The sequence below is a fragment of the Opisthocomus hoazin genome, chromosome 6, assembly GCF_030867145.1.
Source record: "Opisthocomus hoazin isolate bOpiHoa1 chromosome 6, bOpiHoa1.hap1, whole genome shotgun sequence".
In the NCBI taxonomy this organism is placed as follows: domain Eukaryota; kingdom Metazoa; phylum Chordata; class Aves; order Opisthocomiformes; family Opisthocomidae; genus Opisthocomus; species Opisthocomus hoazin.
The window spans coordinates 61042248-61057844 of record NC_134419.1 but is presented as its reverse complement, the minus strand read 5'-3'; the positions used below and the strand labels follow the sequence as shown (position 1 = coordinate 61057844).

Here is a 15597-nt window from a genome sequence, read left to right as displayed (position 1 = left end):
TTGACGTTAATGTGGTAGGAAGGAAGAAATCTTAACAGTGAGAATCTGTAAGCTAGGCGACACCAAGAAATACTTCGGAGCAGCCTATGTTGTTGGGGGTAGAGCTTACAAGCGCGGCCACCATGACCTCTGGGAGCAGCAGCCGGCGTGCCGCCGGACCCGCACCCTCCAGCCCGCACACCCCAGCGGCGGGGCAGGGCCCACCGGGATGCCGGGCTGCACCGCAGTCCCCCCGCCGAGCCGCTCCCGCCTCCGCCCGCCCGCAGTTCGGCGGTGCGACCCGTGTATACAGATACGGACAGATGTATAGGCATGTCGGGGGCTCCCGAGGGGCAGAAACCGGCGGCCGCCGCGCAGACGGGCCCCGGCGACGGGAGCCCGCACCCGCCGCTCGGGGGGGGAGGGGGCGGAGCGGCTCCCCCCCGTCCCCCGCCGCCGTCGGAGCACAGCGGCCGCGGGTGGGCGGGGAGCGGCCCCCGGCCCCGCCCGCCCCTCTCCCCGCGGGCCGGGGGCGATGGCTCCGCGCCCACCCCCCGCCCGCCCGGGACGCGCCGCGGGCGAGCCCGGCTGCTCCGGGGGAAGTTGAGGGCCGGGCCCCACGGCGGGCTGCGAGCGGGCGGGCGGCGGCGGGCGCCCGAGGAGGAGCCCGAGCGGCAGCCGAGCGCTGCGGGCAGCGGGCGGAGGGGCTTCATGGGCGGCTCACGCCGCGATGGTCCTCGCCCTCAACGGCAGCCACCCCTGCGGTAGCCTCCGGCCCTCGGCGCTGCCGGACCCGCGGGCGCTGGGCGGCGGCGGCGGGATGATCGCCGGCTCCTGGCCCCCGCGCAGCCTGGCCAAGCTCGGCCCGTCGCCCCCCCCGTCGGCGCTGCCCACGGCGGGCCCCCTCCCCGCCAACGACTCCCAGTGCGGGGAGCAGATCCTCAGCTACGGCAGCGCGGAGAAAGTTGTCATCGGGGCCGCGCTCTCCCTCATCACCCTGCTGACCGTCGCCGGCAACTGCCTGGTGGTCATCTCCGTCTGCTTCGTGAAGAAGCTGCGGCAGCCTTCCAACTATCTCATCGTCTCGCTGGCCCTAGCCGACCTCTCGGTGGCCCTGGCCGTCATGCCCTTCGTCAGCGTCACCGACCTCATCGGCGGCGAGTGGATCTTCGGGCGCCTCTTCTGCAATGTCTTCATCGCCATGGACGTCATGTGCTGCACGGCCTCCATCCTGACCCTCTGCGTGATAAGCATCGACAGGTGAGACGCCCGGCCACCCGTCCCGCCCTGCCCTGCCCTGCCCTGCCCTCCCGCCGCTCCCCGCGGCGCCGCCGCCGCCCCGGGACCGGCCGCGGTCCGTGCTGCCCCCCCGGTGCCGCGGGGCGAGCCGCGGGCGGGCGGGCGGCGGGACCAGGCCGGTGCCCGGGCGTCCCCCCGGCCGCTGCCCAGCTGCCGCGGCAGCGTCCCAGAGCCTGAGCAAGGCCGCAGCCAGACCGCGTGCCTTGACCGTGGCCTCGGAGAAATAACGGGGCGTCTGCAGCGGGTGTCTGTGAGCCGCTTCGCCGGGCGGCTCGGTCTGCGCCGGTGACGGTGTAACCCCGCCGAGTTCAGTCGAGTTTTACCGGGTCAGAGAAGACTCAGGAACTGTAGCTGGCTGGGGTTGGGTCGTTATTCTAGTACATGCCAGAATAGCTCCATTTCAAGTGCCAGATGGCAGGTTTTTGACAAACAGCCTTTTATTTGAAGGAAAAACTGTTTTCAGATGTTAGCTTTTTTTTTTTTTTTTTTCCAGTCTGCCCTCTTAAAAACCAAACTATGCTCGTTGACACACAGCTTTTTCCGAAAGACGCAGGCACTGGAGCAATAAGGAGGTGTATACAGCCTGCAGAAGAGGATCTTGGGCATTCCTTTCCGATGTGAAGGGCGAACCTAAGATCTCACATTGGCCCTGTCTGAGCTCTCCTCTGCAGGGGGAGGCTGGCAGATGCCTTTCTTCCATGCAGGTCCCATTCTAAAAGAAGTTGTAGTCTGTAACTTCCCTCTTCCACAGCCTAAATCCTATGCTGAGAATTTTAGCATCTAGAGGGAGACTGTTTTCGTTACAAGTCAACAGGATTAGCAGAAATTGAAGAGCTTCCTAATGAGACCGTAGAATCAGTTTATCAAGTCTGGTATCCAGCAGCAGCCTTGACCATCTGCTTCAGAAAGTTTTGGGAAAGAACTCTGCATTAGGTTTCTGCAAAGAAACAGCCTTTCAAAAGAGCTTCCACAATAACCAGAGGTTGCTTCATGCCAAGGAGCATCACATTTTATGTTAATTTCAAAACTTTAATTTCTGTACGAGCATCCCCTGCTCCAATGCTCTCTATTTTGTGACTTCTGTAATGGCTAGCAGTTACCTGAATGCTGTAAAGCTTCTTGTAGCAATGCAATCCACATGCGGACTTTGAATCAGTATCAAAGGGTGGGTTTTTTTTGCAGTTGTTGCCTTGAAATTTGCTGTCTTTTAACTTAATTCCAGTATTGTAAGAAAATATGAATAGGCTTATTGACCTTCCCAATGTTATTTTCTGTTTTCCTACTCAATCTATTTTTAAGATAGGTGATTTCATTTTTTCCAGACTCTCCATATAAAGTACTTGCTATTCTTTGATTGTTCTTGATGTCCATGTCTGAGCACTCCACCTCAATTTCTAATAACCTTTTCAAAACAGGTTAATATAATTAAGCTTTCTTACGGAAGTAAGGGTGTGTGGCTGATTCATGTAGTAGCACTGGAGTAATTTAGATTTTTTTCATTTCTTAGCTTAAGATTTCAGGTGACTGCTGTATGCTGAACAGGGGCTTTGACTGAACTGGTCACAGTGATGACTGGGTCTCTTGCTGTCTTCTTTCCATCCTTCCTCCACACCCCATCTCCCCAAACTACCAACAAGAGAAATAGCTATGTATTTAGACCAGAATATAACCTGTTATGAATGACGAATTTTCACTAACAAGTGCTGGTTTAAGCCAGAATTATTCTCCTCTCGTCTTTGCATTCCTACTTCTATCACTGAATGATTATTGAACATGATCTTTTCATAAGTCATTATGCTGTTGTCTACTCCCTACTTGAAATCAAAATTCTGTGAATTATGGTGCTTTAACCTCTGTCACCCAAATCCATTATATGGTGAAGATATCATATTATATGGTTAAGATTGGTGATACATAAATAAAAGGAGACAAGCCAGCAACTGATTAGCAAAATGTCTCTGCCACTTGGCAATAGAGAATTAAAAAGTGTCCATGATTTATAATCCTATTTAAAAATAAATAGTCTTGTACTGTTGTAACACTGCTCAGTCAGGCCAAAGATTAGCTTGGGATGTTAACTAATTTTTTAATGGTGAATATGTACAAAATACGCAAACCAGGGAGAAATGACCAAAATTAAATGTGAATGATGAAATGTTGCTAGCATAGCACTGATTTTAATGGTGCTACCTTACCTGCAGTTGTTCTTACACTTACATATTTAGGAAAGCCTTGAATGATCAGTGAGGGAGATGTATCTCTGAAAAAATGGATATGCCTGGATGAAATATTGTGTGTGGTACAGGAGCTTGCAAATCACAATGTATGTAGTGCATTACAGGGTCTGACCATTTTCACAAGGACCATTTTTCCATGGGTTTGATGGAAACACTTGCATTTTTTATATTATCTAGGAGGAGAAGATCTCTGATGATACAGCCTTTATTATCTCAGGGCAAAGATAACAACTCTGAGATAAACCAGGAAATCCAGAAGCAGGGAAGGAGTGCATGGAATTCACCGTCCTTCAACTTGGCCACTATACTCTGGGCCATTTAAACACACTTAAACATTGTAGCACAATTAAGTGGTCCTGGAGTCACACGGGCGGGATTTGTTTAGGGAGAAGGGGACGACAAGGGCAAAACCGAACATTTTTGAAGAGTAATTATGAATTGCACTGCCATCTGGCTCTTTAGGACAGTTTAGGAAGCCTTTGTTGTGATCCAGTAAAGTCTCTCCTTAAGGGAAAGTTGAGGCTGTTGCAGGCAGTGCAGAGACAGAAAATAAGATGGATATTTTAAAATTTTCATGGATAAACCTTTAGGTTCTTCCTGGAGCAGATATGAGAATCAGTTGAAGGTAAACAGTTGAAAGAATGTTACTATTGTTATAATCGGGATTAGGCAGGGTTTGTAGGGAGAGGTTATATCTTTTATTAGACAAACAAATATAGCTGGTAAAAAAGAGGCTTTGAGGCCCTTTGAAACAGGATAAAATGAGTAAATTGAAGAGGCTTTTTTGATTTGTTTCCCCTGCATGAATATGTGCTACTCAGCCCATGCCACTGAAAGCCCTGAAATGCCAGCAGCTGGCAGGCCTATTGCACACAGATATTTTGCTGCTCTCAGTGGTGGATGCGTTTTTCAGCTGAATTTATCGGTTGGAAAGCTCTGAAATATGCAGATTAGCATGGAGTCTACAAATGGACTGGCTTCATTCTGTTGAAAAAAACCTCACTTTTTTTCCTAGTCAGACACATCAAGTACTGCTCGTACTTTTTAAATTGCTTCTACTCGAAGTTGTATAAATGTTGAGACTGCACAATGTATGTTAGTATGCTGTTATGGGGATCTCTAACTTTGTACAGGGTGCGCAAGAAAAGCTAGTCTGAAAAGGTCATTTTGTTATGCATGAAGAACTGAATTTGTGGAGATCATAATGTCTGTAATGATACGAATATTTGGACAATTATGCTTTTCTTCAGCTCATATCTTTCCTTTTATTTCACAACATGAGAACCTTTATGAGGGTGACTTAAGATGAGCGTATTGTTTTTGAGGCATCTCTGTCTTGTTTAAGCCCCTGCTTTGGAAGAAGGCTATCTGCTTACAGGAAGGTCTGTCAGAACTAAAAAAATGTGGCGGAGAGACAAGGGTATTTCTCCCTTTCAAATTTTGTAAGGATTAAACAGGCAAGACAGCTTGATACCAGGACAATCAATATTACCTTTGTTGTACTCACCATCCATGATGTGAGGGGTAGCTCTGGAGAAAGGCAGGAGTTACAGAGATTTTGGCAGGATAATTGTGCCTCATCAAATAGTAGCCTCCTTTAAGCATTTCTTATTAGTATGTTTGTGGTTTTTTTTTTTCTCTTAAGGCTCCTCTTTTCTAGTTCTGAATTGAATAAACCATACCACATTTAGATTCCTTTACATTTAAGAGTGAGCGAACATTGGGAGTGAATTATGAGGGAAGGGTCCACACCACATCTTAGTGGGTGAATGAACATATAAAGGGAATTAATTGAATTTAAACTGGTGGTGGTTGCATGCTGATTCATCATGTTCTTCTGACCCAAGATAGCTACAGAGATCCTGTTTTGGAGAGTATCCACTGGATAACTGCATAAGTAGCAATTTTTAATTCAATTTAAAAATAGCTCTTTGGCTTAGAATGTGATAAAGTAACATAACTACTCAGATACAGTTGACGAATTATAACACTTTCCCCACACCCACACAAGTAATGAAACACTTTTTAGGGAACTTTTCCAGTCTGTATCTTAGCCAACAATTCATGAGTGTTGAAGACTTCCATTAAACTGATGAGGATTTAGAATTTGTATGCAAGTGATACCAAAGTGGGCCTTTTGGTTGATCTTGAGATTTATATACACGAGGATCAGTTCGCTCTCCCTCCCTGTTTGGTGTCTTCTGCCATACTCCAGGTAAGTATGAGTAGTTATGCTTCACCTTAGAATATGTCAGTCCCTAAAAGCTCACTTATTTCCAGTGTCCTGGTGCGGCCTGGGAACGGAGGAGGCCTCAGAGTGCCTCTCAGGAAGAACTTGGGACTAAACTGAAATGAAGACTTCAGCATTTTCAGCAGAATCCAGATGTCTAAATTCTGCCTACATCCAAAACTGATAATGTGACCTGAAAACCTTGTCAGTGATTTCCTAAAGCTGATGCCACCTAAGAGCCCTGGGTGGCTTCCTGTTTGCTGTGAAACTCTGCTTCTGCCTTCAGGCCACAGGTGGAAAAGGCTGCAGTCTCTTCTGCCAGCCCTGCTCAATTCCTTCAGAAGATACTTGTAGAATATGTATGTAGAGATAGATATGAAAAAATCCTGTATGTAATATATTTTGGATCTAGAATAGATATAGGCACCCACCAGCAGTGCGCCCCATGAGGTTTTGTTCAGTATATATATTTACACAGACAGAACTGAGGAATCAGGAAAAATGCAAAAGGAACTATAGAAAAAGTGTGTGATAGAGTTACTGAAATTAAGGTCTGTATTGCAGAAGAAAGTTCTGGGGTCTATACAGCAGCTAATTCCTAACCACCACTGCCATCACGAGAGCCATTCTTTCCAATGTTCAGCCCAATGAACAACTGTACTCAGAAATTTCTGAGTCTGTAAATAACTCACCTAACTTATGAAAGATACAGACAGCATTGATACGCTAAAACAGATTTGGTTTTGTTCCATTCCATGTAGTTTTTCTAGTTTAGTCCACTTAAAGAATGTTCCTCAAGTTGCTGTATTTTCTTTTTGCAGAGAATTTCTTGCCGAACACTTCTGCAATCTCCATTTTATTATTTACATTGAAAAAGGCACAACATAAATTTTTGCTCCCAAATCCTGAGGTGAAGAAGTTGAATTGGAAGTTGGATGCATTAAGCAGTATAAGGCAGTGCAATGTGTATCTCTCACTCAGAGCCAGCTCCAAAACAGTAAATGAATCTGGGGTGTTTTGCTGTACAAATGTATATGATCGCAATTCTTGAAGTACCTTTCTGTGGTATCTTTTCCCACATCATGTAGGCAGCCTGCGAGAGATACAGTTACTTACACTGTAACCTGTTCTTGGCCATAGCAGTAGTTTTGTTATGGCTTTGCAGAGACATGACGCTTCGTGACGAGACTGCCAGATTCACAATAAGTAAGATGGGAGGTAGCAGATAAGAGCTATTTTATCAAACAGATGGACAATTTTGTGGAGACTTAACAACTTGGGAGTAAAGGGGGTTCTTTTACCACCAAAATGAGTGGAAGTTGTGTCCCTCTGCAGTGGCAACAGGTGTAAGATCTGAAGTTTGGTAGGTATGTCTTGTGGCTGCACAGTGCAGACTGACACAGTTTGAGAAGCAGGAAGATGTTATAGAAAAAAAAATCTGTAGATTGATTATTGTATTGCTGTTATATTCTTGATGTGTTTAAGTAGTGGTGCTGAAAAGGAGTCATGAAGTGTGGAGGTGCAAGATGATCTAGAGGTGGCAGTGAAAAGGTGACTGCAGTTAGTAATGTTCCAAGGTGTGCATGAATGGGGTAGTACAGTTCAGTCAGTACCAGGAGATTTGCAATTACACCGCATTTACATTAATACCTTTTCTTGAAACTGGATGTTGCATTTTTCACCCACATTTGAAGCTACATTCTGTTTGCTCCAACCAGGGTTAAACACTGGATAAATTTTCAGAAGTGATTTTGAGGTCTCTAATTCTTGGGGGTTCATCCGGACACTTCAAAGAAGCCTGATAGAGATAAGGGAACAGTGATTCATATTTTTGCCTAGCAGGATATTCTATAGACATTTAAAAAGTGATATTTTTTTTCCTGTCAAGGTCACAAAAATAGTTTCCGTAAGTGAGGTTGGATTTGCTTCAAGATTCACAGGACAAATACAGTTGTGGAGACACTCCTCAGTTTTTGAAGGGAGCTTTCAGGAATAGCTCCTAATATAAATCACAGAAATGCAAGTACATATCATACTGCCATAATGGTGTAGTGTAACCTGTGTACACTGGTATCAAAATGTATTTTCCTAAAGTGTTTTTCTTGAACTGAATGAGTTTCATAGAATGTAGCATTTGTAGTCATTATGCCATGTTTGAAGCAAATTACTATATCACGGCTAGCATGCTCTCACAACCTTCTAGAGGAACAGAAATTAATCAAGGAATGTTCTTTGATTTTTCTGGAGTAATTTTATCTGAAATTTATTTATAGAAATCTCTTTAAATTACATAATGAGAATATATAATTTCTTTAAAAGAAATCCATTATTGTTTTTAATATTGTTGTTGAGTTTGAAGCATTTTGTTGGAGACATTTGTGGCAACTTTTGAATCAGAACATCCCATTTCATCTGCAGTTGATATTGTACATATGGTGCTGTCTTTCAGCTACAAACACCTCTTTTTTTTCTCTCTCAGTGTATCACCCAAAGATCTGGTCCTTCCTCTGTGGGCTAGGAAATCTGAAGAAAGAGCTGGCCATCGTAGGTCTTGCATGAACATAAAAGAGCTTGAGAAACAGTTGAGTCTGCCAAGGTGCAGTTGTCTTACAAGAAAGACTGGAGAGCAAAATTACAAGCTCTGATATCTGAGCGTACAAAGCACGAGCATCACAAAGCAATGCTCACTGCAGTTTTGTCCTAATGATCACTACTGTTTGTAAGGTGAGGAGAATTCTGTTCAGCTGGAAAGCTTGTGTTAGTTTTTCATGTTGTACTGAATAGCCAACTATTTCTAAAGGATCAATTGATAGTATATCTGTTCCTATGTACACTGAAGATACTAAAAACAGATACATTTTTTGAGCAAACTCTTGCTACAAAGATTATTTTTGCCTTTCCAGAAGACTCCAGTAATATAATATGTCATAGGGAAAATTTGTTTCTATTCTGTTTGAACTAACATAACAAAATTAGAGTGCAGCAGCTTTGTTTTTCTGCTTGTACCTTGCTGTTTACTCAGGAGGCTTTACATAGAACATCTGGATTATCTGATACATGTGTGTGGTTCCATACATATTAGCATGTATGCAAATCAGATAGTGATTCACGTCTAACAGTAAACAAGCGTTTTGGGTAACATACAGACAAGAATGAAATCTGTAATAGTGCCAGCTGTTCTAATAACACACAGAACTGTGATGTGCACAGAAATCAAGTCAGTACTGAGTATATTCTGTCTGTCTTTACCCTGGCCTCTGCTATCAAATTGTGAGCTAGCACAAGAGACCTCTGAGGGGCGTTAACGTCATTGTGCACAGCTATTTCACTGAAAAATGGTCATGATTGTTTTTAAAAAAAACAACCCAAAACACAAAAACAAGGAGGGATGTTACAAAAATACCTTTTTTTTAAGTAAGGAGAAGCCAGGGTGAAGTCTATTCTTAGAGGAACATTGTGTCTTGGTGAAAAAGCTGGCAGTAAAGTTTTTTCCTGATACATATCAAGGAAATGGGTGTTTTTTTGGTACTGTCAAAAACTTGAAACCAAGTTTTTAAGCTTGTGGAAGTGTAAGTTACAAATATAACCACAAGGAAAGTCGGTTATCCATTTTTGTGTACAGCGTTTTATGTTCCTTTGAGGAGGCTGTGGGAAGTGGAGGTAGTGCCATATGAAAGGTAACACTTTTCTCACATTGCAAGCTATTTGTCCTGCAGGGTGTAGCAGGTTGAGGAGCAAGCAGCAACTTGCCACTCATTAACAGTGGTGGAAAAACTGCTCAGGGACCAAGGGAGACTGAGCAGTGTCTGTTGTATTTCAGGCACTCCCTGAGTTTGGTAAAACCAGAATTAGCAGCAGAGGCTTGCCTGCAAGGGCACCATTTTTGTCAGAGGACTGTGTATAAACCTTTTTACTTCTGACTTACCATGTGATGAGTTTTCTGTATTTAAACAAATCAATTTTCTTGTTTTCATTTAAATAAAGTTTGACTTTTGTGAGTTGAAAACTCTCCAGTCTTGGGGAGAGCTTGTTATTGGAAATGTAGGCGGACACATCATGAGGTCTCCTCTCAATAACCTGGTGTGCAGCTGTGCCACCTTCACTCCAGCTGAAGAATACTGATCAGTAACCTTGCTGACATTAGAATCATCGTTTCTCATCAGCTATACAAGTATCTGCAATCAGAGATATGGCCTATTGCTGCTGCAAGTTAAATGGGTACAGAGCTTTCTTTAAGTACGTTATTTATAAACTGTTTGCTTTTCATGAGAGATGTGTTAGAGACTAGGAACGAAGTATTTCAACATATGGTTTGCAGATCTCCAAAGAGGGACACAAAAGGTAACTGCAAAACACCAAGTCTGTCATCAGTAGTGTGTGTTTACTAGTTAGAGGATTGTTCCTGTGCTATGAAATGTAGAGATTTTAGAATCAAAGTAAAGAATAGTGGCCTAGAAGTTTTAGTCTGGCAACAGGTATTTAGAAATTGGCAATAGGCATAAAGATTAGAAGATGGAAATAGAAGGCATGAGCACAGATAACAGAAGTATATGCTATTATCAAAACTTATTGTAGAATTTGTGACCTAACTGTCATTGTGAATACAAACCATGAAAATATGTTGTGATTATCATGAAATATTTCAGATACAGAGTACCATTTGCCAGAGTAATTTTCTATAAACAGTTCTCCTTCTGGGTGGTTAAATTCTCTTTACTTGCTGTAGAAGTCGACGTTTAACAAATAGTTGAAATACTAATACCCGAACAAACTCAGAGTGTGTTGTCTGGCTACAAATTACTTGGAAATATTTATACCCATGACCCCAAACAGCTGCTGACAAGATGCAAAGCTTTTCTTTAGTAGTCTAATAAGATGTTTTGCTGCTAAAAATAACACATCTTTGGCTCTAAAGACTTAATTTATGCATTGTTATGTACTGCAGTTTCACTTTTACCTTAAGAGTCTGCCTTCAGAGACCCACTTCTTAGCACAAGCAGTTTTAGCAACAATACCAATTGTAGTCTCTCAAGAGTCTATTGTCCCATATTAAAAACCTATTTTTGCTAAATGAATTTGATCATTAGCAGAACACAAGCTTCATTTTTTCAAAAATAGCTAAAATTAAAACAGCATAGTGGACTGTGGGACTGTGAATTAAACAACACAAGAAGGAGCTTAACATTTCCAAAGGCTGTTACTTAACACGAAGCTTCTGCACTGCTGCCTAAATGTTGTAAATGAAGGGAGCATCTTATCAGATATCCCAAACTCCTGCAGTTTGCAGTGAGCTCCTTGACATCTCCTTAGGCTAGCTGTGGTGATTCATCCCACACTGATGCCAAAGTTCTGCTCCTAAGTTCAGATGCATGTTTGAAGTGGTTAACCTGGCAATGAGAACTGATATTACTGGAAGCTGCAGGCACAGCAATAAACCTTAGGTATTTCAGTCTTTATCCACATAAAGCTGATGCCACCACGTCTCAGAAGAAATTTAAGAGTTGCCAACTTGCTGCTGAGAAAAGCAAAGACTTACCGAGAGGTGCAAAGAAGGGCTTCTTTCTGCTGATCCCACTGCTTTCACTGCTTTCATGTGTGGGGTAGCATCTGTAACATAAACAGAGAAGTGAGGTCTGGGATCCCTGATAATCTCCAAATCCCACTATCTGTAAAGACTTTGGAAGAAGAGATGGTCTATCATCAGCTGTATCTATTTCTGTTTTAGCATAAAGGTATAACTCTAAATGCTGGGGAACTTGAAAAGGCATTGTAAAAGAATTGCGACACACCGCACCCCCCCAACAGAGCTGGACCAATGGTCATCTGAGCATAACCAGTAGTTGAATCTGGCCTCAAATTTTGTCATTCTGTACAGAAAGCCCAGGGGAAGAGGGCCGGAAACTCCCTGCTTGATGGGAGAAGAGCAAAAGGTGTATTCTGTGATTCTGTAGATTGAATGTGCTGTGATTTCATGCCTATAAAGTTGATGGTAGCAGTTTGTGTTGTGTTGAAATTTGTTCTATATTTTAAATATATTTTGTGTTGAAGATTTTGCATGATTTTAAAAAGGAGAAAAATTATCAAACATGTCACTGAAGGAAAAGGATATGCTGTAGTGGCAGCCTGTTGTGGGCAGACCCTTGTTCAACAAGACAAAGAGGACACATTGTCCTAGCTAATCTCCCTTTTTCAGGTTTCCTGTCCAGAGATCTCTAAGCTTACTTGAAGCCGCCTTTGTAAGAGCAGACCTGGTGACATCTGAAATTGGGAGTATGAACCTCTGGGTTTGGATTAATTTCTACTGAAGCAGCAAGCTGGAAGAAGCCAGCTATGTGGAACCACAGCCTGGCAGGTCTGAGGAAGACCCAGGAGGTTCACAGTTCATTAGAGCGGAGGACTGGTAAGCTAGAAAGCAGCAGTATCCATGTGGCCATTGCTTTCTTCATTCCCAAACCTGCTAGTAAGAAGGAATAAATATTATGATAAATGAACTATTTAATACTGTGGTTGTGAAGGGCTGAAAACACCATTTTACCCACCACAATTTGGATTTTGCTACAGTTATTTTTCGTCACTGGATGTTTCTCCCCTTCAATCTTCTCCTTCAGTCAAAGGGCAGCTGGGGCTGGAATTTAAGGGTTCAGAGTGATTGCAAGGGAAAGAAATATTTGTAAAGTAATATTAAATTCCTACAACTTTTCTACTTCCAGTTTATAGAGGAAAGCATGATCTGATGAATTTATTTATTGAAATTAAATTCCAAAATATCACTGAATGAGACATTTTCTGAGGAAAATGACAGCAGGCAGGAGCATTACACGTGAAGAGAGAACTTGGGATCTGGTGTACAAGCATGCTGTAAACAAATATGTTAGTTAAAATGAGTGCTAAGGAGATAAATAACATATGGTTGAGAGATGTGGTGGCTACAGTAGACCTTACATTCATTCACGTGAAAGATGATGAGACATGACAACATCATTCTGTACCACCTACTGAGCAGACAATATACTGCTAAAATATCAAGAAATGGCAAATAAATAGCTGTGTAAGTTACAGGGAAGGAACCACCTTATTATCTTCTGATAAGTCCCTGTTCCAGATGTTTCTGTTGGAAAGGACTGCGTACAGCCGTTTTCTAAAAGGTTCTTGAATAGCAGATACACAGTTTGATCTAACTTGCTTCCTTCCTTCCTTGATACCTTCCCCTCATGCTGTGCTCTCTCCAGCCCACTGTGTCCTCTTCCAAAACAGGTTAAGATTCCTTCCTATGACAGGGCCTATTCATATTAGGAAGTGAGACATGCTTTTACTACTGTAGAGGACAAGCAACTCCAGAGTCTGCGTCCTTTAAAAACTACTGGTATTGAAGGGGACCAGAATGGGATGTTTTATTATCAAAATGTTTTATGAAATCGAGATGATTTTTCTAGAATTTATTTTTTTAAAGCAACACAATTAGAGTTATTTTCTGGTGATGTCCTTTTTTGGTATTTCAGAACAAGCTGGTTCAGTTCATTTGCTTGTATGTGAAAAGCAGGGTTCAGTGCACCATTGTGTTTCTAACCAGTCAGTTCAGGACAAAAAAACCTTTGGATTTTTCCTTCATAAAGTTCAGAATGAAGTGCCATTTTAAAGCTTTCCTGAAACACAGCATGGCTTTTTTCATTCTTCGTACAGCACTGCTAGATACCTGTCAGTATGTGAATTGGAGCAAAGGTAGCTTATTCTCCTACTGCTTTGACTAGAGTTGTACTTAGTTGCTCGTGCTCTGGAAAGGTATCACAAACTCCCTACCCCGTGCTTTGGGTAGTTTGATGGGGTTTTTTTTGTTAATTGACTCAGCCTTACAATAATTCTTTGCTTTGTTTGCTGCTGTTCTCAAGTAAAGTTAGATCTGAGTTAGTCAGCCAGAATATATTGGTGTTTGAGGAGGTACAGTGTCCTTTTTAATCTTGGACATTTTTATGAAACAGAATTACATAGATGCTTTGGCTCCTTCAGTACCTCGGTTACAATCCCAAAGCTGCCATTTCTCACTTTTATTGTGTTAGTGGGTTTTCTTCTTGCTTTCACCTATTTGCGTTGGGAGTTCTTTGTGAGAAGGTTACATTAGTGAAAATTGTATTTTATGCGTAACTACAATGACAATAGTCTAAACATATTTTTCAGGAAAGGAGGGAAATTAAAACCCACAGTGCCCACTTTCTAGGAACAGTAGATACCTCTGGTTGACATTTCCAAAGGTAATATTATAGACCTAGACTCTATGTAAGATGCTTTGCACATCCAAAGTTTTAGAAAGAAGACTTCTAATTAAATCTGCTTTAGACTTAGATTTTCCTGTGTATCTAATGCAGTTTATTGACATACTGTGTTTTTTTTCCTGCTGAGCTTGGGCAAAAATGTTAAACTTGAGGTGAATGTTTACGATTTTTATGTATATGACTCAATGGAACATAGCAAAATCTTTGTGTGATTCTTGACAAACTCAGATCTGCCTTCAGGCCAATACAGCTATTGACAAAGCCAAAGAAGTCCAAGTAGATTAGTTCTGTATTGAGATTCACCCATGATCACTATATAGGTGTTATTTAGGGCTCTTGCAAAATTACTGTCATGGAGAAGCAAGGAGGAGAATTTGGACCAGGTCCTCCAGTATTTTTCCTGTCTATTCAAAGAGAGGAAGAGAAAGAAGGGGGAGGAGGGAAGAAGTGTTCTAGAGGAGGTTGTTCCTTAAGTGCTTTGTATGGAGATATTACGTTTAAACTGTTTGTATTCAAGGAAGGAAGAGGGGGACATAAATATCAGCACATTTAAATAGCTATTCCCTGCAGATACTTTGTTTTAATACAGTGATATTATCAGTTCAATGGGCTGTGATTTTTCATTTCATTCATCACTTACACTGTGGAAGTTTCTGAAATGCTTCATTTAATTGTACTGAAGACATCAGTCATGATTTTCTAGTTAAAGTTGTAGGAGGATTTCATTTTGAAACACCATTATAACTTTCAAAATAATTCCTTTTAAGCTGATGTTTAATGTCAATCCAAGCGTGACTCATGTAGCGAAGTTGGAGAAAATCACCTTAGCCATTACTGCTTTATGGGAGTCTGATGAGGATTTTCTTTTTAAAAAAGACAGTTTTTCATGGCTCTGAAATCAAGCCCACGTACATTTTAGTTGAAGGTAGCTGTTAGCTTAACTCAAGCAATATAAAAAAAAACCGATTATGCAACTAAAGCACCAGCCTTGGCTTGTGATGATCCAGATCAGGGTCTATAGGCTTAAGTTGTGGTTCTGGGCAGGCCACTTAAACTGCATCTGAAGTGACAGCTGGGTATGCTTAGGGCAAACCCGATATTCAGATTCCCTGATCACCCAGAGCAGAGCTCTCTGCAGCTCCTTGTGTATTTAGGCTTTCTCCTGAAAAAAACAAGGGGCACTGCAGGCCTGGGTCTTATGTCTGAATGGTGCCAGAGAGCAGCCAGAGTGCTCAGCTGGGCACAGGGACTTGGGAGTTCCCCATTTTTGTGTCATTGAACCACTTTGGCAACCTCCTCCTCCTGAGAACCATCTAAAGGCCTGGTGTCCCGTCCCCAATCTGAGTCTCCACCACAAGTCCTGAGAAGTTCTCTGGGCTGCCTCAGCTGCATCCACGCAGGCACGCCGCCATGTGCATCTGCAGGCACTTCATTGCCCTCTCTGAAGGCCCTCCCAGAGTTTGCTCTGGTTTCCAGCTTGTTTGTAGCACATGCATCCTGGGACCCACCTTGCTGCCACATATGAAGTGGACTGATACATCAGCCAAAATATAGACACAGATCCTGTGGGCTATAAGCCTGTCTC

At 42.8% G+C, this 15597-nt stretch overlaps 1 protein-coding gene across 1 annotated transcript in view; it reads left to right on the top strand.

The window, feature by feature from the left end:
• Nucleotides 1-672: 672 nt before the first annotated feature.
• The window catches only part of HTR7 (5-hydroxytryptamine receptor 7), a 28797-nt gene continuing 13872 nt past the window's right edge, over nt 673-15597 (top strand). Inside the window, exon 1 of the mRNA XM_075423410.1 lies at nt 673-1239. Coding sequence (XP_075279525.1) covers nt 710-1239 — 530 coding nt within the window. The 5' untranslated portion in view covers nt 673-709. The remainder of the gene's footprint in view (nt 1240-15597) is intronic.